The 26,640-nt window shown below is 41.6% G+C and overlaps 1 protein-coding gene across 1 annotated transcript; it reads right to left on the bottom strand.

Moving 5' to 3' along the window:
* Window positions 1-2,717: 2,717 nt before the first annotated feature.
* Window positions 2,718-20,372, bottom strand: LOC106540343 (serine protease 27). The gene is made up of 6 exons (XM_014055419.2): window positions 20,235-20,372; window positions 15,658-15,678; window positions 14,523-14,682; window positions 11,985-12,250; window positions 7,716-7,885; window positions 2,718-3,168 (listed from the first exon to the last, which is right to left on the bottom strand). The coding sequence occupies exons 1-6, from the start codon at window positions 20,308-20,310 to the stop codon at window positions 2,941-2,943; spliced, it is 921 nt and encodes a 306-aa protein (XP_013910894.2). The 5' UTR covers window positions 20,311-20,372; the 3' UTR covers window positions 2,718-2,940.
* Window positions 20,373-26,640: the final 6,268 nt, after the last annotated feature.

Genomic DNA, 26,640 nt, shown 5'->3' with positions numbered 1-26,640 from the left:
TTTCCTCATAAAGTGGGAGCTGTCTTAAAGAGATGATTTCCGTTTTACGCCTCTCCGAGCTAAAAGTGGTTCAAAAGTCAAGCGCTGGGCTCCTTATATGTAACTACGTAGGAAGGCGGCTGCCATTTTGAGAAGGGCATTTGTGGCTTGTAGAGAAGGACTCCATTTTGTAACATGGAGTTTCATGAGGCTGGGCTGCATACTCAGGATTTTGGCCTTTTCAGTGCTTTGCAGCAGCCAACCTCGAATCCAGTGCGAGAAAACTAAACCACACCCCCATCATTTCCTCAGTTATGTTGTATTACAAACCATTGAATTATTAGGATTTTTTTTAAAAAAAGAATTGGAAGTACCTAAAATAGGGGTCCTTAAACCTTGTTATTACACCTCCCTTAAATGTAATCTTAATGTATATGCCTCTCCCAAAAATTCAAACACTAAAATGAACCTGTGGGAAGCCCCCTCTCCCAGAAGAATGAAATATTTTGAGTAATATTAAAAAGGCAAAATATTATATTTCCCTAAAGGAGAAATATGCTCTTAAAGAGGGAAAGCGGTCTTTCTTAATTTCTCCCAGCAGATATTTTGCACCCATTAAGTGTAGGAAGTTAGCTCCCACCCTTCTAGAAAAATGAAATATTTTAGGAAATATTAAAAGCAGAACATTATATTTCCCTGGATAAGATATGTTTTAAAGACAAAGCAGCTCTCTGCAGCTTCCTGCTCCCCCCTTCAATGGGCCATTAAGGATTGAGCCACTCTATTCTACATAACAAAGATCTACCTACTTCAGGCAGAGCCATAATAGGAATCCCAAAACCCTTTCATTACATCATTACTCAGCAACAGCTCAACCAAGTTTGGGATTCAAAAAACAGACAGTTTATGGACCCTGCCCCCAGGAGTCTGACCACCAATCAGAGTGCATTTCTCGTACCAGAACAGGAAGCTCTGGGATGGGGCCCAAAGAGGGCATAAAACCAGGGCACTCTCAGCATCTCTTCCCTTTTCCCCTAGGACCTCAAACCATGTGGTCCTGTCCACCATATTAAAAACCATATTTCTCAGCAGCCATCGTGTTTCCTGTGTCTTTCTCTACCCTAAGAACTGAACCCAGATGGACATTTCTTCCAACATAAGAAAGATTGGGCCAGCCTATTCAGAAACAAAAGACCTTCACCTCCAGTGATGGCCTTAAAAATTTACATTCTCCTCCACCCAAATTCTAAGAGCAGGACATGACCATTTAGGACATAATGAGATTAACCCACTACCATTTAGCAGAAGACACAGAGCTCACCACATTGCCCAATTTCCTAAGGGCATTTCAGACATTGCACAACCACCTCCCAGCAGCATTTCAGGATCTGTATAAAAATACTGACACTCATCTGGCTGCTCCAGAACCACAAACCCTGGTGGTTCTGTTTACCAGTAAACATAATCTTTCTTTCCAATCAGCCTCTTAGGTTATTTCCAGCCTCTTTTTCCCAGGTTGGAACTGAATTAGCTGGATTTCCTTTCCAACAAACCCAAAAGAACAATGAAAACACAATAATTAAACTTTTTAAAAGGTGGATTTATTGCAAATATGCAGCCAAAAGATTCTTCACACCTTCTTTGGACTCATATGCACTTTCCAAGGGAGGTATGCTTTACAGTTTGACACAATGCCATCTTGGGGTGGACTGCCACATCTAAGTTATCATAACATTTTCTTTGCTGAAGAAAAAGCTGCATTTCTATGTGTATCTAATACATTCCCAGTCTGTAATTATAATGCACTAATGGTTTTTTGTTTTTTTTTTTACTACCAGGCCATAATGCAAATTGGACCTTGTCATTTAACCCCTTTTGTGGGTGTTCCAGCTTTCATGGTGGAAAGGGTTTTGTCTGATACTGAAGCACTTTCCTTTTTTTAATTTAACTGACTTGTCTAGTTTATAAATCACCATTATTATGGAACCGGTGGGCGGTTAGAAAATTTTACTACTAACAGAGATACGAAAGTGGGCGGTAGGTATAAAAAGGTTGACTACCCCTGCTGTAGAGATTCAAAAGTTTGGTTTCCTCATTTTCTGAGTAGCTCAGCAAGGTGAAGAAAGGACTTGAAAGTCCCCCCCCCCCCTTAGGTAGGTTTTCCAACAGAAAAATATTGTCATCTTCCCACAGTCAAATGTGATGCTATCCAATAGATCTTGTTGAACTTCACTGAAATAGAACATCAATAGAGATACTTGGACATTTGTCATCATCTTCAACTCTGTAGACAGTGATCAGTTTATGCTAAATCATAAACATTGTGTACAAAACACAATTGTTTGGATTCATAACATGTGCTAAGCAAAGCCCAAGCTTCACCATGCACCAATAGATTATATGGCCCCAGTTGATATTGATAATGAAAAATACCATAAACATTGTACAAAATACAATTGTTTACACTCACATCGTGGTAAGTAAAACTCAAGCTACTAATAGGTTGTATGGGGCTCTTAATAATGGAAAAGTATATTGGACTGCCTAGAATTTCATGGAAGCTAGGTAAGGTTCAAATATTTTAAACAATTTTAAAACCCAGACCTAGATGGGCTACAATGAAAACAGTAACAAATTCTTACATTTATATATTTTACCACCAGATGGCAGAATATACCATAGTGTCTTTGATCTTATTTGATAAATGAGATTTTCATCATTTCCCTCTCTTCCCTACCAAATTGGTCAGTATTTCTAGTACTTTACTCTCATGGCACAGATGAAACACTGCTTTTCTTCAGCCTGTAGTGAACTTAAGCTACTACATTGTGATAAAAAATTTGTTTCCCTAAAAGAATCTGACATAATCAATCCCTTGATCAACAGCTTGCTGAAAATGAAAGTAGATTCATAGTGTTGCTGGTACAGATTTCATGTCCGGAGTGATTGAGGGTCTGTATTTCATAGGAAGAGTGGTGCAAAAATCAGCAAAAGAAGAGTCACCCTGGGGAAGTTTGAAAGTCCACCATTATTTGCATTTATTTTGCTTTGGATCCAGTCTAGGTAGAAAGGCACTGATGTATAGACGCCAATTTGGTTGCGTTGAGCACAGCCTTCCCCCCAACTCACTACCCCAGCCAGTGTCCAGGCCCCATTGGATTTGCAAACTAAGGGTCCTCCAGAATCGCCCTGTGGAGAAAAAAGAGAACAAAGGAGGTAACTACATGAAAAGAAATATTCAGTGGAATAGGAATGAGGTTTTCAGAACACCTATTTCAATATAAGACTCATGATTTTTACCCCTTGGTTTCCTCTAGACTGTGCAACAGTGCAATAAAATTTGCATGCAGAAAGACCTAGATCGAATCCCTTCAATATCTGCATCAGATTAGGGGTTAGGCTCCCAATTTCTAAAGAAAGAAGTAAATCTGCCTTTTGGGTTTGCCTCAGGACTGGCATAGAAATTTCTTCCAGTTACTGGATGTGCTGGGGGATCTCTTTAGAAATAATGCAGAGTAATGCCTCTCAATGAGATACATAGCATTGATGCTGCACCTCAATGAAGGCAATCACGTTGTTTGTGTGGTGTTAAAGCACCTTTAGGCAAAATATGGCAATGTTTCCCAGGCTTAATGTTCATATCAAGGCTCTTGTTCATATCAGAAGTGCACTGGGGTAACACATGAGTAAACCTTAGCTAAAGCCAAGCAAGTGACACACTGCGTGACCCGTCAAAACCGCGCTCGACTAAGCCGCGCCCGATTAAACCGCGTCGCTGACGTCATCAACAGGGCGACAACAGCCAGCGCGGAGAAAGAAGGGCGCTTTAAATAGCGCTTTGAAAGCAAGCCGATTCAACTTAAGGTAAGGGTTAGGTTTAGGGTTAGGTTAAGGGTTAGGGTTAGGTTTAGGGTTAGGGTTAGGTTAAGGGTTAGGGTTAGGGTTAGGTTTAGGGTTAGGTTAAGGGTTAGGATTAGGTTTAGGGTTAGGTTAAGGGTTAGGTTTAGGATTAGGATTAGGGTTAGGTTAAGGGTTAGGTTTAGGATTAGGTTTAGGATTAGGTTTAGGGGGGTTAGGTTTAGGTGTTAATTTTAGGTTTAGGGTTTACAGCGTGCTTCTGTCTCCGCGCTGTTGTCGCCCTGCTGATGACGTCAGCTACGCGGTTTAGTCGGACGCGGTTTAGTCAAGCGCGGTTTTGTGGTGGAACCGACACACTGGGCCATGTGTAAAGAAAGGGAATTAAATGGCATTATTCTGAGAGTTTCTCCAACTCTATCCAGTTCATATGGACCTAAACCATGGAAAGAGCTGCTGTGCAAAACACCATGACATTTTCAAGTGTTTTTTTTTTTTTTAGTTGCGGGTAGTCCTTGAAATTACAGTGGCAATTAGGACTGGAATTACTGTATGTTTGTAAAATGCGATATCACAGGACTGAATCATTTAGTGATAGTAATCCAAGCAGTAACAGTTACTGACGTAACCCCAAGACATGCAGGTTAAGTGAAAAGTGGTGGGAGACCTATAAAGAACAATGGGAGGTAATGCCATGGGGGTGAGTGGGGGGTGAATAAGACTGGAAAAGGCCCTCAGAAGGCTGGCAGTACCCGCATGTGAGTTGTGGAAGAGACTTGGAGATCTGCTGATTGTGCGGGAAGACTGGAGATGGATAGCACTGTGGGTGCCAATGCAGGAAGTCTTAGGGGACTTAACAAAGAGGCTTGCCATCTTCCCTGTGAAGGGAAGTTGCCAAAAAACTACCCATGAAGACAGGATATAGCTTAATTTGAAGAATCTGAAGAATTTTTACTCACCTGAAACAAATCATGTTCTTTCTGTCCTAATTTCGCTGATGGTAGCTTACCAGTTTTAATTTTAAAATATTTTTTTAAAAACAACTATTTATCAACTTTGCTGATGGGAAATACCCTGTAAGATGATTACCTGTATATATCATTGAAAGAGAACTTCAATTTCCTTAAAACTAGCAAGTTTTCTTCATTTGAAATATATATATATATGGAAAGAATTAGAGCAAAAAATTTATATTCCACTGAGAAGGAAGTCCCAATGGATTTATTGACATTTACTATTTGTGGAATATTGCAATTTATAGGCATTTATTATATCTGGTAGATTTGTTTTTGTTCTCAGTGAAATTCCTGAGAACTGATTCATTAATGATTCCTCTTCCTGATTAGATTAGTAAACCCCATTGAAGAGGGCAAAGAGCATGGCTAAGTAAGTACATATAAAAACTTGATATCAATCAGCAATTTGATTTTTGATTTTATTAAACTTGTATGCCGCCCTATTCCCCGAGGGGACTCAGGGCGGCTAACAAACCAAATAGGGGAAGGGGGAATACAAAAGACAAAGAAGACAAAACAAATACAAAAACAAATTAAAAACACATCAACAGCCACAACCATTCGAGTGGGGTTGGGAACTCATCAGCCCCAGGCCTGCCGGAACAGCCAGGTTTTAACGGCTTTGCGGAAAGCCTGAAGGGTGGTGAGGGTCCGAATCTCCACGGGGAGATCGTTCCAGAGGGTCGGAGCAGCCACAGAGAAGGCTCTCCCCCGGGGGGGGGGGTCGACAGTCAACACTGGCTAGTTGATGGAATCCGGAAGAGGCCTAATCTGTGGGATCTAATTGGTCGTAGGGAGGTGATTGGCAGAATTGATCTCCATTGTGCAGGAAGTGACCATGTGCATTTTCTGAATGTCAGTGGACTACACTTTTCATCTGTGTAAACCTTTAGAAGTCCACCCTCTGTTTACAGATGCTGTAAAAATATAATTGAAAAGTCTCAGCTCGTTTTGTAAAAGTACATCTCAAAAAGCAGCCATAAATTCCAAAGTCTGATAGTAAAAACGAATATTAAAATATTCACTTATGTAATAATTTCCCCATCTTCCCTCAACCTTGTTGCCAAAGTTGATTGGGAGGTGGAGCGCGTCAGAAATAATACATATTGCTGTTCTTCAATTATGATGGGAATCTCTTGGCAAATACACATAGACAGCATGTTAAGCAGAACTGTGAATTTAAATCCTCCCAAATGCTTTGGAACATGAAGGCCATGGACCTGGCCCATGTCTGCAATTTCTTAAAGTAGCTGTGTGAAGTGATGCAGTTGCTTTAAGAACAACTGCAGACCAAAACTACTTTCATCCTGTCTTCCTTGTGCAATAGCCCAGACAAGATGAATACCCAGAGATGCTACCTCCAGGGGTGGGATTCTACTGGTCCGGACTGGTCTGGGCAAACCAGTAGCTCCGACTATCAGCTGGGAGTGGACTGGTTCGCTCTAACTTTTAGCTGGGCCCGCCCCCGTGCTATACTCACCTACTTCCCTTGTTTTGAAGCCCAGCTGATAGGCGCCTCAGCTGTTTTCCTGTGAAGTGTGCATGCACGTTCTCAGTGCACAATCACTTGTTAAAGCGGTAGGATCCCACCCCTGGCTACCTCTATTTTTATTGTATGGTTACATTAACATTCTTTCAAATCTGAAAGTACATCTCCTCTCCATGGTCCCTTCAGAGACACGTCATGCCCCATTCATTCAGAGGCCTCAGCTGTCTCTTATCTGATTATTACCTAGTTCAGGTGTGTCAAACATGTGTCGTCACAGCAGCATCATGTGACATATCAGGACTTTTCTCCCCTTCGCTAAACCGGGCCAGCGCCTGATGCATCTGGCCCATGGGCCATGAGTTTGATAGCACTGGCCTAGTCTGTGGTTGTTCTTTCTGTCTCCTACATAAAATCACACTCCTACTGTGCTCTGAAGTCACTCTTGGCGTTGAGTTACAAGATCCTAATACTCCCAATACTTAAGCTTTTATAATAGTTTCCTAATTTCCTAATAATAAAACTTTTATTCTGACTGAATGTGGTTATGGCTTTGTATATTATGCTGATCCAGTTCCCTTGATGGTATGATTCAGTGTACTGGAAAAAAAAGATGATTTCTAAAGATATTTTTTGATTACAGCAGGAAGGCGTACTCGGAAATTAACACAAGTCCATTTAATAAAGCTTTTTTCTAGGCATTTGAAATTGAATGACTGACTGCCTGGAAACTTACAGGATTATTTGAGTATGATTCCCCCCCCCTTTTTTTAAACTGGTTGGAACCCTTTTTTTTCTTGTCCTTCCAGAGGGAAAAGAGAACTGATCATTGGGGGATGGCTTCTCTGAGATAGGGAAGACAGACTCCATGACTGATTATGTCCATACCAGGACCTCATACGTTCCCTCAGGTTGAGGGTCACAGAAAGATTTCAAGGACCACTCTTGAAAAGTGTTTTAGGCTAAGCCCATTTTTGTTTTTCAAGATTGAAGCCATCCATTTTGTCCCAAGGCACCTGCTCCCTATAACCCCTCCTCCCCTCAACTTCCTACTCAAAAAGAAGGAGATCCTGATGGATCATATTACTTAATCATCACTTCGATTGTGATCATCTCTCTCTCTTCATGTTCAGGAAGATCCACACTCAAGAATAGATCACCAGTGGTGCCAAAAGGTAGTTCCTACCAGTTTCGAACGGTTTGGCCGAGTGGGTAATAACTTGGCTGCCCATGCCCCCAAACCGGTTTAACAAATGCCTGACACATTTAACTCCTTCCTAGGACAGTGAAGATACCTATAGAACTTTCTTTTAATTGCTCAATATTTATCTTTGCATATCATTTTGACTCTGTAAAGAATAGGTTTTAGAACATCCTACCTGGCAGGCATCCTTTCCACCTTCTTTGTACCCTGCACAGAACATATCAGCCTTGACAAGATCAGTTTGTAACTGATATCCTTTGCTTTCATTATAGAGATCATTGCAAGTCTTGCAATCTACGATTGGTACCTCCAGTTCCTGAAGGATTTGGGGTGATGGCAAGTTTCCTGTAGAAGAGAAAAATGAGACAATTTTCATTCCCAGAATGCAAAGGCGACAGATTAATGCACTATATAGACCTCCAGATGTTGCTAAACCACAACTCCTAGCAGTTCCAACCAGGAAGATGAGTGATGAAAGATTCTGGGAATTCTAATGTATTTTAGCAATATCTGGGCAGGTTTATAATGTGTACTTATGCTGTATAATGCAACTTGCCACTTGTGTAATCTTGTTTCTTATTTTTATATTGTTGGGAGTCATGAAAAATGGCACTCCCCGGATTTTTAAACAGCTGTATTTAAAAAAAGACTTCCATTACTTTGCCCTCAATGATATCTCAAAGTATTTTTTTCCTGATCTTCCCAAACTAGTACTCTAACCATTTTCAGGTCAGTGCAAGCAATTCACCTGTACTTTTCCATCTACCTACCTACCTACCTTTCTATGTGTGCGTGTGTGCACGCGCGCACACACACGCACACATACACACGTGAAACTTGAAAAATTAGAATAATGTGCAAAAGTTCATTTATTTCAGTAATGCAACGTAAAAGGTGAAACTAATATATGAGATAGACTCATTACATGCAAAGCAAGATAGTTCAAGCTGTGATTTGTCATAATTGTGACGATTATGGCTTACAGCTCATGAAAGTCTCTGTTGGGCCTTTCCAATCACCAGAGACGTGTTGTTTTTCCAGGTAAGATCTTGACTAATAAGCCCTCCCAAGAATTTAAAAGAGGAAACCCTTTCCACACAGTCCCCCTCGATATACGTGGGGCAGGTTCCTCACTGCGCTTCTGGAAATCTAGCACCATCTCCTTTGTCTTACTAGTATTTAGATGTAAGTTGTTTTTTGAGCACCAAGCAGATACCTTCTGGACTTCTTCCCTGTATGCTGATTTGTCCCCTCCAGTTATGAGACCCAGCACTGTTGTTTCATCTACAAACTTTATTATGATGTTGGATGGATCAGAGGATATGCAGTCATGTGTATACAGCGAGTACAGGTAGGGACTGAGCACACAGCCCTGAGGGGAGCCTGTGCTGAGCTTCAGCATGGAAGATGTAAAGGACCCAACCCTTACTGTTTGTGGACGATCCGTCAGGAAGTCTTTGATCCATTCACAAGTGAGGGGAGGGAAATTCAGGTCAGTCAACTTTTCAATGAGAATTCCTGGTAAGATGGTGTTAAAGGCCGAGCTATAGTCTATAAAAACCATTCTGACATAATTCCCAGATTTCTCAAGGTGGCTCAGTGCAATATGTAGATCGTTGGTGATGGCGTCCCATGTCAAACTGTTGCTTCTATAAGCAAACTGGTGTTGATCAAAATTTGGTGGAAGGCAGGACCTGAGATATTGTAGGACCAGTCTCTCAAAGCACTTCATCACTATAGTCATCAGTGCAATGGGTCTATAGTCATTCAGGCTGTTTATGGCTGCTTTCTTCAGAACCGGGATGATTGTGGCTGCTTTCAAGCATGATGGGACTCTAGCCTGTTGCAAGGAGAGGTTAAAAATCATTGTCAGGACCCCTGTTAATTGGTCAGCACAGGTTTTTACCACTTTTCCCAACACCCCATCTGACCCTGCAGCTTTGTTGGGATTTACAGCCTTCAGCTTAGCTCTCACTTGATGTTCATCCAGGGTGAGTGGCTGGAGGTCAGAGGGCTTTTGGGCTAGAGCCACAGAGACTGGTCTTTTGACCTCAAAGCGGGTAAAGAAGCTATTTAGCTCCTCTGCTAGCAGGGCATTAGCATTGGCTATTTTTTTCATATTGCCCTTATAGTTTGTTATGTGTTGTAGCCCTGCCACACCTGTCTTGAGTTATTATTTTCCAGATGCTTCTCTATTTTTTGTTTGTATTTCTGTTTGGCCACCTTAATGCCTCTTCTCAGATTTGCCCTGGCTTCATTGTATTCACCGCTCTCAGAAGTGATTGTACCTCTGCTGACATTCAGGGTTTATGATTACTGTAAATTCTGATGTGCTTATTCACTGTTACATTGTCTGTGCATGTTTTAATGTAGGAGAGTACCAGCATCAGTGATTTCTTGCAGCTCCAAATGTTCAAATATGCTCCACTAAGTAGTCTCAAACAGTCCTGAAACTGGCAGATTGCTCCCTGCAGCCAGTTTTTGATAGTTTTCCTGACTGGCCTTCTCCTTTTCCTAAGGGAGATATACTTTGGGCACAGCAGCAGAGAGATGTGGTCAGACGTACCCAGATGGGAGAGGGGGATTGCTCTATATGCCTGTCTTAAGTTTGAGTACATATGGCTGGTGATACACTGCACATACTGCACTATCCTCCGCGAGCTGCACTGGCTGCCTGTTGGACTCTGGACGCGCTTCAAGGTGCTACTCGTTACTTTTAAAGTCCTACATGGTATCGGACTTGGGTACTTGAGAGACCGCCTCCTGCCAATTACCTCCCTACGACCAATTAGATCCCACAGATTAGGCCTCCTCCGAATACCATCAGCTAGCCAATGTCGACTTTCGACCCCTAGGGAGAGGACCTTCTCTGTGGCTGCTCTGGCCCTCTGGAACGATCTCCCCGTGGAGATTCGGATCCTCACCACCTTTCAGGCTTTCCACAAAGCCGTCAAGACCTGGCTGTTCTGGCAGGCCTGGGGCTGATGAGTTCCCAGCCACACTTGAATTGCTGTGATTGTTGTGTAGCTTTTAAGCTGTTTTTGTATCTTGTTTTTGTCTTGTTTGTTTTTTGTATCTCCCCCTTCCCCATGTGTTTGTTAGCCGCCCTGAGTCCCTTGGGAATAGGGTGGCATACAAGTATAATAAACATACAACATACATACATACTAACTTAGGGAGAACAGATTTTAGACAGGCTTGATTAAAATCCCCAGCTACGACAAAAGCACCTGCAGGGTAAATTTACTGCTGCTTTTTGAAGGTGTCATGTAACTTAGAGAGTGCTGTGCTAACAATTGCATCAGGTGGAATATAGACAGCGGTGATAACTATAAGAGAAATCTCTCTAGGTAAATAAAATGGCCAACAAATGACATTAAGAATTCCACATCTGGAGAACAGTGTGTATAAGTAACTCTACTGTTAGTACACCAGTCATTATGTGTGTGAATACAACATCCTCCACTTTTGCTTTTACCGGAGTTGCTGTTTCTGTCGAAGTGATGTGTGGTGCACCATTGTTGCATCCAGTACAAGTGGATGAAGCCAGGTCTCTGTGATGATCATCACACAACAGTTGCAAATGAGCTTATTCACTGCCATCCATAGCTCTAGTTCATTAGTTTTGTGCCAAAGGATCTAGAGTTGGTTAGAAAAATGCTTGGTAATGCTGGTTTGTGAGGCTGCTTCCATAACCAAACTAGCAAACCAGCTCTGAATCCCCGTTTCTGCTTTCCCTCTCTTCACTGCCTCTTAGGCCCAACAACGATCCATGGAGAGCCTGGAAGTCTTATTATGCCACTTGGTATATTATGAGATTTCTGGAAGTCGCTGGTAATATCTAGAAGATCCAATCTTTAATAACTCCCTGCGGGTATTCTAGCTTTTGCCTACATACTCCACTGTGACACCAGGGGCTCAAAGCCATACTCCACTGTGACACCAGGGGCTCAAAGCCATAGCGTGAATGCGACACCATCTTGGAACAAAATAGCACAGATTTACAGTATATACTGTTTCACAATACTTTACAGCCCTCTCCAAGTGGCTTACAGAATCAGCATATTTCCCCCCAAATCTCCTCACTTTACTGACCTTTGAAGGACGGACGGCTGAGCCTGTGAGAATCGAACTGCTGGCAGGTGGCAGAATTAGCCTGCAATACTGCATTCTAACCACTGCACTACCATGGATCATATTACTTTATTCCATGACAACTCCCATTAAGACTTTGCTGTCTATGATGCAACCAACATACATCAAGCCACATTGAGGAAGATTATGGAAAGCCTTTAAAACCCACATAGGAAAAGCACAGTTGGCAGCTTTCTTTTCTCAAATAAAGATATATGTAGCTGAGCAAGCAAGCAATCAAGCAAGCAAACAAAAATCACACATAGTCTCTTTGAGAACAATTATTCATGTTTCCTCCAGTTTTCCTCACCTGATCCAACCTGTCCCCATCCAGTGACCCAGCATTTTGTATCTGCAGGAAACTCCGCAGAAGATGTTGGCAAGCAGACGGGAAGGATATAGTCATTGAAAGTCACTGGGGAATTCAGCTCCACTAAAGCAATGTCCCAGCTTGAGCCTTCCTCTTTCGTGTAGTCAGGATGAGAGATGATACGTTTAACGGTCGATGTCACCATATTAGGAGAAGGGTCCTGGAGTTTATAAGCACCCAACTGTATTTCGTAGGGTACTTCAGGGCTGAAAGTTAAGAATCAAAAGTGAAATATAAGTTTTTACAGGAGTGGTAAATACCTGGAATACTCTACATCAGTGGTCTCCAACCTTGGCAACTTTAAGACCTGTGGACTTCAACTCCCAGCTTTGCTGGCTGAGGAATTCTGGGAATTGAAGTCCACAAATCTTAAAGTTGCCAAGGTTGGAGACCACTGCTCTACATGACTCAGTTGTTACATCCTCAAACCCCCAAAGCTTCAACCTCAAACTGTCTATCGTGGACCTTGCCCCATTCCTAAGAGGTCTGTGAGAGGGCATGCATAAGCGCAACAGCGTGCCTTCCGTCCCTGTCCTACTGTCCCTATTTATTTGTACTCCTTTGTTCATGTACATGTTTATACTTAGACCTCTTATCTTGTACGAGTTCGATAAACAAAATAAATAAATAAATGTTTGTAGAATGTAGTTAACCCCCCCCCCCCAGATAGTGACTGTGACAGTGTGACCAAAATTCAGTCCACTTTTTATACGCTTCCTGTATATGGTCCATATAAAAAATGAGAGGAGTTTTTAATACACAATCTCAGAATTGCTATCTTGATTTTTTGTAAACCATATTTGTGAATAGCAATAGCAGACTTATGTACCACTTTAGAGTGCTTTAAGCCCTCTCTAAGCGGTTTACAGAGTCAGTATATTTTCCCCAACAATATGGGTCCTCATTTTACGACCTTGGAAGGAGGGAAGGCTGAGTCAACCTTGAGCCTGGTGTTATTTCAACTGCCAAATTGCAGGCAGCAAGCAAGCAGCAGAAGTAGCCTGTAGTACCGCACTCTAACCATTGCGCCACCACGGCTCATATCCTTAGAGCTGAAAATTCATCAACTCTTTAGTTAAAATTACTATTGTACAGCTGTGTAAGATAGTGGATTAAGTTTCCTCGATCCAATTGTGCCCATGGAATCTATTTCTCCTCCACTGCAAAGCCATGGATAGGTTATTGCTATTCAGGAAATAACTTTTCTTGTCCATCATTTAGACATCGTTAGCGTCCCTCATCAATGTCCATGATATTCCATTATTTCTTGCAAAGAGTCAATAAGGTCCTTCCCTCCTTGGATTCAGGCTATGATACTGAATCCTTGTACATGAAAAATTATTAAGGCCAATGTATTATTCTTTTATCTTCAATGCAACGAAAGGAAAAGAGCTTTTCCGCTGAAATAAGTGAAATACTGTATTTTAAAAGCTGCGATTATATTTGTTAATATGTTTTATTTTTTTAAAAAAAACAATAATATAATTGTTTGAATTTTTTTTTCTCTGGGATGTTTTCACTTTATTTATTTATTTATCAAATTTATTGTCTGCCTATCTTACAACAGGGTAACTCTGGGAGGCTTATAATATTAAAAGCTAAAGCTGTATAAATACAACTGTACAAAAGATGTACAAAATACTTTAGTTTTAACCAGTGTTTTTCAACTTTGACAACTTTAAGATGTGGGAACTTTAACTCCCAGATTTCTCCAGCTAGTGTCAAGTTGATGCCAAGGTTGAGAAACACTGATTTAAACACAAAGCATTGCATTTGGCTGGACTTTGCAAAGCCTGGCATTTTCTTAGGTTTAACAATGAAGAGAGATTATCTTCTTCTGCAACAGTTTACTTAGTGACTGTTCAAAGTTATGACATTACTAAAAAAGTGAGTTATGACCATTTTTCAAAGTTTTGACCAGGGGTGGGTTCCGGCTGCTGCTACTGCCAGTTCGCTCAGGGCTATGCTATGCGCGCATGCACATTAATAAAAACAAGATGGCGTTATCTATGGCACCGCCGAGAGAACTGGTTCAAGGGTGTGGTAGACCGAGTTATTACCTACTTCTCCAGACTGGCCCGAACTGGTAGGAACTCACCTCTGGTTTTGACTGTTGTAGCATCCCCATGATTATGTAATTTATATTCAGATGCTTGACAACTGACACACATTTATGATGGTTACAGTGTGCTGGGGTATGTGATCACCCTTTGCAACTTTCTGACAAGCAAAGTCAATGGGGAAACCAGATTCACTTAATAACCGTGTTACTAATTGCTTCATTAACAAATGTGGAAAGAAAAGTCAAAACTCACTTAACAAATTTCATACCCAACATTCTGCTTCTTCTGCCTTCCCTCTATTGTCTGACTGCACTTCTTGAGACCCACAACACCGATGACATAATCATTCAGCCTAATTTCCAGCTGCTACGGTAGCGGCTGCGTCGCAGTGTCTAATGTTCTAATGTCTACTCACAAATTGAAGCAGTGAGCTGCAGATACTACCCAGTTGGAGCTGAGGAGGGACCCTCCGCAAACCAGTCTGCTGCCTTGAAAAATGCTGGCTTGCCAGGGCCATTTCCCTTCCAAAGCGTTTAGCCCTCCAACGATCCGTGACGTCACAGGCTGCCCACAAGCTGGGAGGAGAGAAGATTTACAGCAAGTCCATGGGCAGAAATCTTGCTTGTTTCCAATTAATAATGTGATATAGTGTCAATGTGATGTGTTGGCCCTAGTTAAGATTTAGATAAGATTGTGATGGCAAACCTATGGCACGCATGCCACAGATGGCACACAAAGTCCTCTCTGTGGGCACATGACTGTCACCTCAGCTCAGCTCCACCACACATGTGTGCATGCCTTCCACCGTCCACCTGATTTTTGGGTTTTTGCCATGCATGAGTGGGGGGGCTGGGCCACGAGGGAGACGTGTGTGCATATTTGGGGCAAGGGGGGTTTCCACCTGCATGCACGGGGTCACACATGCATGTGCAGAGGTGGGGGATGTTGCCCGTCCCCCCCAGCCCATTTTTGGTCCGAGGGCACTGCAGGGAGGCCTACTAGTTCCAAAATGGGGTGCAGGCAGTGCACATGCCGGGCCGGGGGGGGGAGCAGGGGTTCTCATGCACATGCACAGGAGAGCAGGGTGCGAGGGCTGTTGCACACACATTGTATTATGGGTGCGGGGGCTGTCATGCATGTATTGCAATATTGGTTCAGAGGCGCATGCACGCTGTCATGCATGCTTTTGGCATGCAACGAGAAAAAAGTTAGCCATCACCACACTAGGACATCCAATATTGTGAATTAGATTGGGAAGTTGAGAAAATGTCATGGAAGAAGTCAAAGACAAATCCATGTTTCCAAGAGAAAACCACATGGATGCATCTGTGATGCCATCAGCAGTCAACCCTGGGTCATGAGAGTCTTTATATTGTATGTCAGCAGAATATCTGAGAAGAATAATTACTGCCATTAACAATTCTTGTTAAGAAGAATCGTATAGAAGAATGGTTGGATCTCCTAAGTCTGTATAATGCTTAATTTCTTATGCAATTTAATATCAATTTCTTCCTTTACATAAAGGTTTTCTATTGAAGCACAACACTTACCTGCTTCTACCTTGGTAGCATCTGAAAAAACAAAAACAAAAGACAGTTATTTCAAAGATAGGAAAAAAAGAAGAGCTCTATATGCAAACTCAAAACAAGAGACTTTGATGGCAAACTCTTCCCAATGGCTTATAAAATTAAATATGCCTGGCAATCATATTGCAGGTTTATACTGTATTTGTAGTATCAATGTCAGAGTCCTTGCAATGCTGAATTTCAACTTGGCTGTGCCAGAACTTGAACTTTAGGTACTTGATTTTAATTTTGGAACATGACAGTAGGTGAGTGTCCATCTGGCGGTGCATCCCATGTTGGTTTTTTTCTGATCTAGGCACTATAGGATTCCATGACTCTGGGAAAAGGAAATGTATTTAACTTCTGGACTGAAATAGTTTGTTCATGTTTGCATAAATGTGTATAGGTAGTTCTTGATTTATTCATTTAACAACAGTTCAAAGTTACAATGGCATTTGAAAAAGTGATGTACAACCTGTTCTTCAAGTTATGACTGTTGCACCACCCCAGCAGTCACATGATCACAATTTATGTGCTTGGCATGTAGGTCACATTTATGACCCGTTGCAATATTCTGTGTTCACGCGGTCCTAATTTGCAACCTTCTCAGCTGGTTTGCAACAATATCAATGGTAGAAGCTGCATTTGCTTAACAGTTGCATGATTTTCCTAATGTTCACATGATTCACTTAATGACTATGGAAAAATGGGCATAACATTTGATTCAGTCTTGCGATGACTCACTTAAAGACTGCCTCACCTTGCAACCGAAATCCAGGTCCCAATTGTGGTCCTAAATCAAAGATCACCTGTACAAAATGTGTGTAACTGTGCCCACTGTATTACTTAGGTTCTTTTTGAAAATGCACTTTCTTCTTACGTTAAAACAGCAGATGTTCATGTGTGAAATCTTGCAAGAATAAACTTCCCTGGAGGTGCAGTCGAGCATGTAAAAAATAACTCGGTTATTTTCATCCCCCACTCTATTCTTTGTAAAAGGGGCCCCTTCTAAGACTGGCCTATTGAGATCCAGTGTTGAGCTGTACTTTCTGTTCTTTTTTTTTTTGCTTTTTTTTGCTTTTTTCATAATTAGTAAAAAAGATACATCAAATTTGTAACACATTTTTTTAAATGTGTGAATTTCAGGTCATAGAATTTCCCAGCCAAACTATCTGGGGATATTTAGAGTTGAAGTGCACACATCTTAAATTGCCAAGTTGAGAAATATGACTCTACCAGATGGGATTTATACACTTGGCTTAACCCTTTCCAAACACTAAAAAAAGCAAGCATCAATGAATAGGGGGTCCTTCTGTATATTGTACATTCTGTACACCTTTGTTGCTAACTACTGTGAAGGGTCCTTGATGCTCTCTGAGATTGGTTGTTTTTTTTGCAGACATTTAATTACTCAGCACTGATGATGTTCCCTAGTTTAGATAATGAAACATCTGCAAGTCATTTTAGGTTTAGGTTTAGGTTTATTGGATTTATATGCCGCTCTTCTCCCAAGGACTCAGGGCGGCGTACAACATAAAAGAAAACACATATTACAAAAATTAAAAGGGACATTAGACAAAAAACCCACCAATTGATATTTATAATAAAAATTTAAAAATTTAATTAAAATTAACAACCAAATTAATACTATATTTTATTTTATTCAGGCCAGGCTGGCTTGCTGGAAAAGCCAACTGTTTAGGATGCGTTGGAAGGACCGGAGGTTGGGGATTATGTGAAGCTTCAGGGCCAGCTCATTCCAGAGGGAAGGTGCTCTCACAGAGAAGGCTCTCCCTCTGGGGGTTGCTAGCCGACACTGTCTGGCCGGCGGCACCCTGAGGAGGCCAACTGGGGATCGCACTGGACGGTGGAGGCTACTGGTGGCAGTAGGTGGTCTCACAGGTATCCTGGGCCTAAGCCATGGAGCGCTTTAAAGGTCATAATTAGTACCTTGAATCACACCCTGAAGACAACAGGCAACCAGTGCAGGCCGCCTAAAAGGGGTGTAACATGGGAGCACCTAGGTACCCCCATGATAACCCGCGCGGCCGCATTCTGGACCATTTGAAGCCTCCGGGTGCTCTTCAAGGGCAGCCCCATGTAGAGAGCATTACAGTAGTCCAGGCAAGAAAGGACGAGGACATGAGTGACTGTGCACAGAGCATCCCAATCCAGAAAGGGGTGCAACTGACATATCAGGTGAATCTGGTAAAAGCCCCCCCTGGTCACGGCCGTCAGGTGTTCTTCTAAACTAAGCCATGTATCCAGGAGGACTCCCAGGTTGCGGGCCCTCTCTGAGGGAGGTAAAGTTTCTCCCCTATCATCAAAGACGGAACAAGATGCACAAATCGGGATGACGGAAACCACAGCCATTCAGTCTTGGAGGGATTGAGCTTGATCCTGTTCCTCCCCATCCAGATCCGCACAGCCTCCAGGCATTGGAACAGCATGTTGAGGGCATCGTTTGGGTGGTTTGGGGTGGAGATGAAAAGTTGGGTATCATCAGCATATTGATGATACCGTACCCCCAAACCATGGATGATATCACCCAGTGGTTTTATATATATGTTGAACAGAAGGGGTGAGAGAACCGACCCCTGGGGCACTCCACAAGTGATGCGCCTTGGGGTCGATCCTTGCCCTCCAGTCAACACGAACTGTGACTGATCCAACAGATAGGAGGAGAACTACCACAAAACAGTGCCCCCCACTCACAACCCCCCTGAGTCGTCGCAGTAGGATACCATGGTCGATGGTATCGAAAACCGCCGAGAGATCTAATAGGACCAGGACAGAGGAGCAGCCCCTGTCCTGGGCCCACCAGAGATCATCAACCAATGCAACCAATGCCTTCTCCGTGCTGTATCCAGGCCTGAAACCTGACTAAAATGAATCCAGGTAGGCAGCTTCATCCAGGTACTGGGGAAGCTGACCTGCTACCACACTCTTGACAACCTTTGCTACAAAGCGAAGGTTGGAGACCAGACGATAGTTGGCTAAAGAGGCTGGGTCCAGGGAAGGCTTCTTAAGAAGGGGCCTCACCACCGCCTCCTTCAAGGTGGTGGGAAATAACCCCTCTCTCAATGAAGCGCTGGTAATCACCTGGAGCCAGCCTCGTGTCACCTCCCAGGAAGCCGAGACTAACCAAGAGGGACACGGGTCCAGCACACAAGTGGCAGCACTGAGACTCCCCATAATCCTGTCCATGCCCTCAAGGGTCACAAGGTCAAATTTTACTTGCAGTTAAGTTCAGAGAACAATAAGGACCCCTCATTTCAACTCTGAATTGGAAATATTCTTTTTTATTAGCTAACTATGGTGCAGCACAAGCATCCCCCCCCATGCATCCTAATGGCATTGCTTTCTTTTTATCCACATAAATGAGGTGGGCTTAAATCGTCAGTAACAGTTCAAGTGTTAAAATGGGATCTCTCTCTCTCTCCCTCTTTCTTCCTCCCCCTCCTTGGACTGTGACATCCTTATCTTATCAGGGAATCAGGAACAAGCATAGAAGAGCATACAGCAGAGGTGTTAGGATTACCAATATTGTAGAGTTTTATTGATTTTAGCATGGGTGGAGAGCACTTCATCTCAGCAGTGGGAAAAGCCCTTGAAGTTCACTCCCTATTCACAGCTCAGCTCTTTTTTTCTAGCTTCAGAAGACCAAAACAAGCTAAGGCCTCTCAAAAACAAATTTTCTAAAATATATTTCCTGGCTGCTAAAATATTTCTCCCCTTCTCAATGATTCTCCTGGTCCGAAGATGTTCAATATTGGGTATGAGAATACCATATTAAACAAGTCTTCAGTTCATGATTTCATAGGAAAAAGGCAGGATATGAAAACAGTAAAAGCAAATCTTCAGAATCTATGTTTCCCCTTCTCTGTTCTCTAATCTACCACAGACATGATTCACTCCTGAATATCACTGAGGTTGGGGTTTCAACGCAAAACTTCTGCTTTTTATTTTCCATGTCAATGAACTAAGAACTAAAGCAGGAACTAAGCCCAAATCCACACAGTTCTCAGTCACCATTTCTAAGCACCCAGATGGGATTTCGGTCAATAATCTCTTTTTGAAAAACAAATGTTTTACATTGCCACAAATATGCAAGAGAACTTTTTCTGCCACTCTCTAAGATAACTTTTTGCTAGCCCTAATAATGGTTTGAGGCTTTGTTGGATTTTAATTCCCAAATCATCCCAAGCCTCATGGCCCTCCTAGGTAAGGAATAATGGGAGTTATAAACCAAATTACCAAGATTTCAGCCTGGGGAAGACTGCTGTGCATAGTCCATTTCTTTTTACTCCCTTGTTTCCAGAATTTACATTCCTACTGTTCTAAAATTACACTGAGTCAGCTCTCAAGGAATTTAGAATTAGGGGAAGGAGCTGCTGTTTTTTTCTTCTTTGAAACATTAATCCCTGTTCTTTAGCATGGATGAAAGAGGCCTCAGCTTTACACCAACTAGACATTACAGATCTATTTTTTTTCTTGGAGTCAAGACAAAAGACCCCTACTTCCCCTTCTCGCATCCCACCCACCATGACCCCATCCGTCACCTTGTAGCACCAACATCAGCAGCAGCCAAAGAACCAGAGAAGGGGGAATTTGTGCCATAGTCCTTTCCCCGCTCATGTATTTCCCTCCGGAAGTAACCTATGAATTGTTCTCCTTCAGGGAAAGCTGCTTTATTTCAGTTCCTGCTACCTGTGCCATAAAGGTAACTATAGGTGAAAGTGTAACAGCAGAAACATTTCCTTCTCCTCCTACATTGTCCTTTGTTCCTACAAATTTTGAATAAAGAGGAGAGAAAGAGAAAAAAAAAAAAGAAAAATGCCCACAGAAACATAATTTACCTGATGGAAATATATATAGTTAATATATAAAATAAATGTACTAGATCTTGCAAGTATACACAGAAAGAGACATTTTATTTATTTAAAAAATTCAAATCTAAATTGATTTATTTAACACAGATAGAATAGATAGATAGGCAGGATTCTTTATTGGCCAACTGTGATTGGACACACAAGGAATTTGTCTTTGGTGCATATGCTCTCAGTGTACATGAGAATAAAATGCATTCATCAAGAATGAAAATATACAACACTTAGTGATAGCCAAGGTTAGGGTTAGTGATGGCATTTGGGAAAAAAACTGTTCTTGTGTCTAGTTGTTCTGGTGTGCAGTGCCCTAGGATAGAAGTTTATAGGATAGAAGTTGAAACGATGCAGGTACGTTCAGGATGTCTGTATAATATCAAAGTTGGGAGGGACTTTGGAGGTCTCTTAGTCCAATCCCCTGCTCAAGCAGGAGACCTTATACAATTTCAAACAAGTGGCTGTCCAATCTCTTCTTAAAAGCCCTCAATGATGGAGCAGCTGTGTCTTTTGAAGACAAACTGTTCCACTGATTGATTGGATCACACTGATTCTCACTATTAGGAAATGTCTCCTTAGTTCTAGGTTGCTTCTCTCCATTGCTACTTGTCTTGCCTTCAGCTGCAAGACAATGGCCAGCTCATAAGGTAGCACGTAGCTAACCTTGGTTGATCTTTGAAAAGCTAAATCAGATCAAACCTGGGGAGTATGTCTATGGGAGACTACTTAGAATTCCCAGGACTATAGTCATGGACATACACAAAGACAAAAACACCCCACAATGTTTCACAATAAGGCAAAAGCAAGCCATGTCTTTATCCCTGCCAGCGAAAAAATATGGAATTAGCAATATTATATTAGCAATATGGAATTTTGTCTATGGAATTAACAGCCATAAAACTCTACTCAAGATAAGTTTTTGTTTATCTTACTTCACAATCGAATAAAATGAACTTAAATATATGAATACATCAAGGCCATATGTCCACCCATCCTGAAAATGGGGTACAAGTATAGAATGAAGGATGATGGACATTGCATAACTGATGCAGAAGTTGTGTCTTGTCAATCTCACACTATCATTTTAAAAGAAATGTGATGTATAGATGTCCAAATAATGTTTCATTGATAGCCATGTATAATTCCTTATCTCTTGCCTCCCATAATTCTTGAATATTTAATTATTCTAATTAATCTGTATAGATGGATACTGGAATTATTAGCTTACTGCTTTGTACAGAACATTCCAAATTCTATGTATTCCTCCGCTCTCAAGTTGAAAATGAAACCAAGAAGTTCTTGTTTTTTTTAAATTGAGTTCCCATGTTCCCCCTGGAAATCTTCTGGGTCTCTTCTTCTCTGTTTCCTTTCTAATTTAATTCTTAGATCACTAAAGCAGGTATACAAAGGGCAAAAATTCAAAGCATTTAGCTTTTTCACATCCAGTAATGAAAAGCATAGAAACCAGAGCTGTCTGTCAAATAACTTTAGGTGCTGAATGCACATTTCCCCTGCTTCTTGACTTTCTCATCCTCCTATGTGGGCAGATCTTCTTTCTTTTAACTCTCCCAAATGTTTGCACATACAGATATCTTGATCCCACCTCCTTTCCCATATATTCTCTTTTAACATGTGTGCACATACTTCTTTATCATTTTTCTGTCGTCATTGCCCTGGTGTTACAAAAGTCAACCCAAAGAAGAACAGTTTGCTTGTTCTTTATTTCTAGATTTCATTCTAGATCTGTAAAAACTTTGGGGAAGGAAGAATGGATGGTTCCTTCATAAGAACAAACTAGCATTTTTTTTTGCAACACTAGTTTTATTCCAAGATACTGAGTCTGCATCTTGAAGATCATGTAGAGAGGATGGGAGGAAAGGGAAGAGACAGAAAACTTTTGCAGTCCTTTGGGTATGTGGTTGGGTGGGTAATCAAAGAGACCAGCTTTACAAAGCCTGAGCCAAAACCTCTTGGAGAGATAATGAGGGTTGAATGAATTGATGAAAATCTAGTGGGGAAAAGGGATGAGGAATGTTCCTCAGCTTAATGGACCATAGTTGAGTCAGTTGAAAATAGAGAAATAACAGCTGCTGACTAATGGAAAATATTGGAGGCTGGCATTTGAGGATGAAATGGACATAAAAGGCAGAGGACAGTTGCTGGAGGAGAGAAGATAATGTCAGGTGCTAAAGCCAATCAGGTCTGGAAGACAGGACTGCAGATCAACTATGAAGGAGGGCTTACGATAGTTTAGAACAGTAGGTAGGAGTCTTGAAGCCAAATAAACGCAAACTGGGGAGGGTGGGTAGATAGCAGTGATGGCTAATCTTTTCCCCATCATGTGCCAAAAGTGGGGGGAGTGCAGGGGGAGTCATACATGGGCATGCCCCACACCCATAATTCTATGTGCGTGACCTCCACATGCATGCATGCACAACCTCCCACTTTTGGCACATGATGGACTTGTTTTTCGAGGATTTCTAGGAGCCTGGGGGGAGGGGGGCGAAAATGGCCTCCCCCATCCCCGGAGGCCCTCCGGAGGCTTTTCTCCAGAGGGAGAAAAACGGCCCTATGAGCAACCCGGAAGTTCATCATCACGGGTATATAATATGTATGAATAGTAGGGAACAGATGGAGGATGATGTCGTCATTCCTAAATTCCAGAAGTGTGCGTGTTGGAGGTAGGCCCTACTATTAATAGGTGAGCAGAAAATGTGGATCTGCCTCATGTCTAATATTCCCAGCAAGGACAACACAATTACAAGATTTCTATCTCCTTCCCCTGCTTAAAAATCAAAGTGACAACTCTTTAAAAAAAAAAAACAGCCAGGAAATCTAAGATATAATCTAACGTTGAGTAAAAATTTGGACAATTCATATCTAGTTCCCTTTTGACTTGGTCTGCCTATTTTTCAAATTCTTGCCTTTCTTTTGAAATGATGAGTCTCATGCAAAAACAAAACAACAACCTGTAGTTAAAGGAAACAATCCTTGAACTATGCCAGATGACAGGTTACAATAACACACCAGGGTTAAAGTTCTGTTTTATGTGACATCACCATGAGAGAAGGATTTACGTTTATGAGAATATAGAGAACCTGAGACTGATGGGTGGGGCAGAAAGTTCAAAAAACATCAAGAGGGCAGCTACAAGTGTGTAATCTTTTATGAAACTTGCAAAAGGGCAAAGGTTCAGATTTACATGGTCATAGCTGAAGTCTACTTCTAGCAATGTTGTGAGGTGGTGATAACAGCAGGACAAACAAGGATTGCATAATGGTTCAGCAAGGTATTTGAAAATGTTGGCCTTAGCAGTAATGGTGGTGATCTACCCTTTTGTTCTCTTATCCTGTCAAGCACAATATTTTGGACCAGGTGTGCATAGTATACATCAAACACGATCCTCCAACCTTAATGAATACGTCTGAAATTTTGAGAATGTGTTATGAGTAGCTCATGAAACGGTTACCATCCAGAATATTTAACCAAATTTTTTATTAAAAAATCAATTTATCAGAAGGCAAAAAAAAAAAAAAAAAATCTGCAGCCTTCCAGAATATTTTTTAAGAGTATTTCTGGGGTCTGTGTGAGGTCCACAGCTCTGAAACATGCCAGGTTGCCATTCTCCTTTTAAAATCTAAAAAAAAATCTAAAGCAACAACTCTAGCAAAGGACAGAGAGCTTGTCAGATACATGTTTTTCTGGGAATCACACAGCTTAAAGCCAGCCAACATACGTTACCAACAATCATTTGGATATCTTTGTGGTTGCCAACTACAGCCATTTGCAACATCTACTGATCGTTCACGTCAAAACCTGAAAAGGAAATAAACAGGCACAAAATAGAAATGCTTTCCCCTCCCAGAAAAAAGGAGAAGGAAACACGAACTCTCCCTAGAGACGAAGTAAGTTAAAGGTCTTCTAGCTCAAACTGTTCTAAGTGCTGTATATTACTTCCGTCTTACAGTTAAGAAGAGTCTGTAATTTTATAACAGACTTGATTAGCCTCATTGTTTATTCTTTCTCTTCATGAAATATTACTCACTTCTCTGCAACTTTGCCTGACTTTCTGTTCTCTTTTCATTGCTAGCCATTATGCTTCCTATCTGAGCTTTTCTGGATGCACATAAAATTTGACCATCATGAAAAGAAGTTGGTCCCAGGAAAAAAGAAAAGATGAATAAAACCTACTTTCTATTAAAAAAAACAACAACCACACAGCTTTATTGCTAAAGGGCCCTTTGATTTTAGCACTCAGAATCAACTCATTCATTTCCTGGTTTGAATGAAGGGACATTATCTTTTTCTGTTTCCCCATAAAGGAGAATGACGCACATTCCATTGCAGACCATTTTTCTTTATCCCCTCCAAAGGTGAATGCTTTGATAAAATATTAGTCCCCAAACACCTTCTGGGGGAAATTTAACGTGCAGATAATCAAGTTACTACAATATACTGAACTGCCTCTTCCTTGCTTCAATTCATAAGGTAAGTTCATCCTTACCAGTATGGAAAAATCCTCAGATTCAATATCTGATGATACTCAATCTGGTCATGTAGTGCCTCCTAGTGGTCAATAGAACATCATCACCTACTGTTTCAAAGAGCCACCCGCTTTTGCCCAAAAGAGAGCAGTCTTCCCTGCCAACTTGCTTTCTCCCCATGCTTTCCACTTTCCCCTTCATAATTTTCCTTGATTTCATGTGTTTCACATAAAACCTTCACCAATATTTGCAGGGAAAGTTACATAATATATTTCCAGAAACATCTATTAAATACTTACAAATCAGAGGAGGGTTGATCCCGGTTCGTCCCGGATCGGGCAAAGCAATAATGGTAGTGGTGGGAGGCTCCACCCACCCAGCCAGGTACTTCTGCACATACACAGAAGCGTTGCACGAGTGCACGTGTGCAAGCACAAGTGAACTGGTAGCGCCGGGATTTGCAACCCACTTCTGTTACAAATTATTACTGAAACAGTGAGCAGCTGACATGATGCATATTAAGTTTATGGGAGAATCTCCACAATCATGATCACCATCTTTTGAAATATTGACTTGCCAGGTCCACTTTTAATAGTTTAATAGAAAGAAGGACTAGGGAAGACATGATAGCAGTGTTGCAATATCTCAGGGGTTGCCACGAAGAAGAGGGAGTCAAACTATTCTCCAAGGGACCTGAGGGTAGAACAAGAAGCAATGGGTGGAAACTAATCAAGGAGAGAAGCAACTGAGAACCGAGGAGAAACTTCCTGACAGTTAGAACAATTAACCAGTGGAACAGCTTGCCTCCAGAAGTTGCGAATGCCCCAACACTGCAAGTCTTTAAGAAGATGTTGGATAGCCATTTGTCTGAAATGGTATAGGATTTCTTGCCTAGGCAGGGGGTTGAATAGAAGACCTCCAAGGTTCCTTCCAACTCTACTATTGTATTGTATTGTACTTTGCTTCATGGGCATTTTGCCCTCCAACAGATTTAGGAAGTCTGCACCCACCCCTCTCCTAGAAAAATGAAATGTTTTAGGAGATATTAAAAGGACAGAATATTTCCCCTAAAAGGGAGGCAGAAACTCAGCCCCATTTTTGTCAATGAGTCATTAAGGCCTGAGCCAGTCTACTTTACATAACAAAGATCTACCTCCTTCAGGCAGAGCCATAGTAGGAATTGCCCAATCCTATTCATTACATCATCACCCAGCAAGGCTGAACCAAACCTGGGATTCAGGACAACCTACAGAGTTTCCCCTGCATGGCCCCATGGGAGTGTGACAACCAATCAGATTACAAGCTCAAATTCAAAAGCCCAGAGAGGGCATAAAGCCAGCATCTCTTCCCTTCCCCCCATCAAGGACCTCAAACCATGTGGTCCTGTCCACATCAATAAACCTTATTTCCAAGCAACTTTCATGAATCCAGTGTCTTCCCCCCCACTTGGAACTGAACCCAGATGGACATTTGTTCCAACAAGTTCTTGAAGATATTTGCTACTGGTTGTGAAAGAAAAGAAGGAAAGAAGAGGGTGGTATATGATGTAGTCTACTGACAGAAGCTAAAAAAAGGCCTCTGATTAAGCATGGTATTAAGCT

This window comes from Thamnophis sirtalis, unplaced genomic scaffold (genome assembly GCF_051295495.1).
Source record: "Thamnophis sirtalis isolate CommonGarterSnake01/CBP01778 unplaced genomic scaffold, rThaSir2_p1.2 scaffold_4, whole genome shotgun sequence".
NCBI classification, from domain to species: Eukaryota; Metazoa; Chordata; class Lepidosauria; order Squamata; family Natricidae; genus Thamnophis; species Thamnophis sirtalis.
The sequence above is the reverse complement of the archived record's forward strand: the minus strand, read 5'-3'. Positions and strand labels throughout refer to the sequence as shown.

Coding starts and splice junctions, on each gene's coding strand:
- LOC106540343 (XM_014055419.2), bottom strand. CDS start 20,310: ATGAGCGGGGAAAGGACTATGGCACAAATTCCCCCTTCTCTGGTTCTT. Junction 15,679..20,234: donor GCTGATGTTGGTGCTACAAG/GTGACGGATGGG, acceptor TTGTTTTTTCAG/ATGCTACCAAGGTAGAAGCA. Junction 3,169..7,715: donor GTGGAAAGGATGCCTGCCAG/GTAGGATGTTCT, acceptor TTTTCTCCACAG/GGCGATTCTGGAGGACCCTT.